This window comes from Penaeus chinensis, chromosome 15 (genome assembly GCF_019202785.1).
Source record: "Penaeus chinensis breed Huanghai No. 1 chromosome 15, ASM1920278v2, whole genome shotgun sequence".
NCBI lineage: Eukaryota > Metazoa > Arthropoda > Malacostraca > Decapoda > Penaeidae > Penaeus > Penaeus chinensis.
Window position 1 is genome coordinate 13,240,769 of NC_061833.1, and position 4,003 is coordinate 13,244,771.

Sequence of the window (4,003 nt, forward strand, 5' to 3'; positions counted from 1 at the left end):
ATAACCTTCCCCCCATGGCAACAACAAGCAAGGGATTGGAAGGTTGTTAATGTTAGGCTGAAAAGTTTTCTTTCTCATTTGAATGATCATTTCACTAAAATACTATTGTATCAGAATAATCTTGCTGGAAAAAAAAAATATATATATATCTTATATATATATATATATATATATATATATATATATATATATATATATATATCTTATATATATATATATATATATATATATATATATATATATATATAAGATATATATATATATATATATATATATATATATATATATATATATATATATATATATATATATATATATATGTATGTCTGTGTGTGTTAATAAAATACACATTTCAGTCAAGCTTTACTCAATATTGCTAACATTTTTAATGTATAAAGTACATTTATTCTGTGTTATATACAATATCACTTATAAGAGAACATCACCCTTTTTGCCATATCACACAATTCATAAAGTTCACAGAGAGTAGTTTAAATCTGCAGTAGCCTCTACTCTAGAATTCACAAAAATTTAACATAGCAAACATCTGATGAAGTATTACAAAAACAGATAAAAATGTGATGCTGCTATGCCTTGCCATTTCTCATTTTTGTAAATTGTTTGCACATCTAGCATAGGAAAATATTGCAGGATGAATGCAACTCGACCACAGAATGCTCACAATGGCTGCCAAGGTGTGAGCAAAACCACACAGTAGCATACACATTAGGTAAAGATACCTTCGTTGTGTGCTCACCTATACACTCACACTTACAAATGTACAATTACAAAGTAAAAAAATACAAATTAGAGACCATCAAAGCAGGAAGCAGGTAAGGAGAAAGAAGGGCACATCAGGACTAGCTGTTGCATTAAGCAGTTTGTGATCTCCATGGCTGTTGGTGATGGGAATTCTTTAATGTAAATGCACAATAATGAAATGCCTTTTAAACAGTGGATATGGGTTACAATCTTAATTCATAGGGTACAGAAGCTTAAAATTCACTGCAACCTTTTTGCATCATCCAGAATTACCTTTGAGACTCACTCTGTGGATGGGATGGTGTTTTACAAAGGAACTATGCATAGTAGATTCCCAAAGTATACCAAACAGTGATTTCCAGCATGCTTGCTTAGAAAACATCAGTGTTCCTTTTATCTTATTTCATGATTTTGTATCATCAGCAAAACTTCAGTTAGTACACTGAATAAAACGTCATTAACTTGAGAAAAGCTTTGGTTTTCTCCAAATCTACATGCCTTTTTACAAAAAAAATAATCAATGTTTAATTTGTTTGAATGTGTGCAGAGAAAAAATCTTAAAAAAAAAAGGAAAATATACTACACCAGATATGAGTTTGCAAGTATAATGCATGATTTCTATTAAAATAAATTATTTTGACTAAAATCAAAAGCAGAAATGCACAGTAGAAAAGAACTGCATCTGTTGGTTTTGTGACTGCATTGCCAAGCATAGCAGAATATACCTAAAGGTGAGACACATTAAATAGTCTCATCAGCCTTCAGTCAGATTGCATCATCTTTATTGTGAACTGTGTTAAGTTCAGTTCACTGAAAAAAATTATAGTTGTTAATATGTGTGAGTATTATTTTGCATTAATTGCATTTTCTTCTACAGCATGAGATGATGCAGACTTTACATTTTTATATCTATATTATAGAATGGTTAGAGTTAGCAAAGTGGCACCTATGAATATGTCATAAAATTCATTTTTATTTTACATAATACAATAATGGAATGTACAGTCTTCAGTCATATATTTTCTCACTTCATCTTCACAGTATAGAAATTATTATTAGGCACTTCCTTGTCAGCTGAAGGTGTTGTCAGTTTTTATTTTGTATGTATCATTCTTCTTTTCTTGCAGTTCTTCATAATTTTCAGTACATTGCACATTTCTTTTCATTAGCTAGAAATAAAATTTCTGCTTGTCATGATATCATCATCTAATTCACATTACATTGAAGCACCTAAATACACTTCACACTAAGCTACCTTCTAATCTCTGTTATATTGCTATTTCTTACCAATTTCCATGATAATTTTACATGAGTTTTCAAAATAAACTGTGGGATTCCAACAATATCACTTAATTTCCCGATTTAAAAAATGGAAGAAAAAGATGGATAACATTCAAAATATCATATTTTCTTTGCTTTTATCTCATATTTGCTATCATTAACTGCATTCACATTTGTCATAACATTGCCAATTTTTCCCTTTTTTCTTTTAACATGTCTCTAATGAGCACTGCAAAAGGATGACTTCCAATCTGGCTCTAGTAGTCACTCTCCCCCCACTCATGGCCAGCAGCGACATCAAGGTCATCTTCATCTAGGTCGTCGTCATCAACACACACCATTACTCGATCAATTACTGAAGAGGAAAGAGTATGATTTAGAAGTAAAATAACTGCATAAAAGATACAAAATAAAATAACTTCAAAAGTTCATCTGTGCATTTATGGCTTGAAAGAAAATTTAATTACCCTAAAACCAAACTTTGTGTTATGTTAACATTATTGGCAGTAGTAGACTACGAAGAAACACAAATCATGTAGTGTAGATTATTTTTGTAATTCTGTTATTCTGACAAAATGCATTTTAGATTTCATGATACAAAAATGCTGTATAGAGTAAAGACAAGTTTTACATGTGAATTCACAAACCAAGAAATTCTGGAATAAATATATAGAAAATGTTGATTTATTTCTAATATTCAAGACTAATCAACAGTGTGCAAAAATAAAAGCCAAGCATATTAGTCACTCATTCAATTTTTTCTTTGGGGTTTACTGTGAAGTATTTTGCTATACTGAAAGATCAAAGTACACACCCTTTAATTCAAAGGTAGGCATGTGTACTGTAGTAAATGGTCATGCTTCTTTCACCACACTGTATCACAGTAACTTTTAGTATGTTCTTGTCTGTTACATATATACAATATCAGAATGAAAAGAATGGTTCTCTAGTTACGAATAGGATACTGTTCTTGAATAAAGGGTACATTTATCAATAAAATTATAGTATAAAATCAGTAAGAGAAACATGTATTACTTTCTCTTTTTTCAATTTTCTTATTATGAATGACAGAGAGAGACTATAAGTTCTTTTTTCTTATGGAAAAGATATTCACCGACTAATGAAAATTAGTACAGCTGTACTTGTCACCTTGAATATATTGGCTTTTTTCTTAGTCTGAAGAGAATCCACTTCACTTTAATATCACAGGTGGCAGGTTTACATACAAATGGAAAATAATCAGCAAATATATAGAATGTCAAATTAAAACTTTTTCTTCCCCATATTTTTTTCTATAGAATTTAGGTTGTTAAATCTGATAATTCAAAATCATACCCAAACTGTCTACATGTATACACTGAGCTCATCTGAAATACTGAATACAATTGATATATCATAAAATACTATTGAAGCAATTACCTACATGGAAATATCTTTTAGATAATAAAATAAATGGATGTTGTTATACAGACATATATAAATGCAATAAAAGAAGACAGAAAACATTATTGTGGTTAGCAACAGGAGAAGGATGAAAGAAAATCTTATGGTAGTTAAAGTAGTTCTTGTCATAAGGAGTAATATAGACAGGCAATTGAGTTTTTGTTGTGTGGGTGTTATGCTTCTCCTTCCTTTTCATTTTCCTCTCGAATGTTTGGTTTCAAAGGGTTAAAAATAGTAGAAATGAAGAATGAATTTGAAAAGGGGAAAAAAAAGAAAAGAAAAGAAAAGAAAAAAAAAATTAACCATTATATAAGACATAAAAAAGTATGTGATTACTAAACACTTTTCAAATATTCCTTACATTCTGACACTGTAATATAAAGTTATAATTAAACTAGCTGAAAATAGAATCACAAAGATATTTGTTCTTGTTACATTTCATTCATTTTCTGGTTCTTTCACACCGACATACAAATGCATTCATATACCAACAAATAAATATGCTATAACAAGAAAC

At 29.5% G+C, this 4,003-nt stretch overlaps 1 protein-coding gene across 4 annotated transcripts in view; it reads right to left on the bottom strand.

Annotated features, from left to right (window-relative positions):
- Positions 1–350: 350 nt before the first annotated feature.
- The window catches only part of LOC125032709 (centrosomal protein of 170 kDa protein B-like), a 12,891-nt gene continuing 9,238 nt past the window's right edge, over positions 351–4,003 (bottom strand). For all 4 annotated transcript variants that reach the window (XM_047623970.1, XM_047623971.1, XM_047623969.1 and 1 more), the window contains exon 11: positions 351–2,398. In XM_047623970.1, the coding sequence (XP_047479926.1) occupies positions 2,301–2,398 (98 nt within the window). In that variant the 3' untranslated portion in view covers positions 351–2,300. The remainder of the gene's footprint in view (positions 2,399–4,003) is intronic.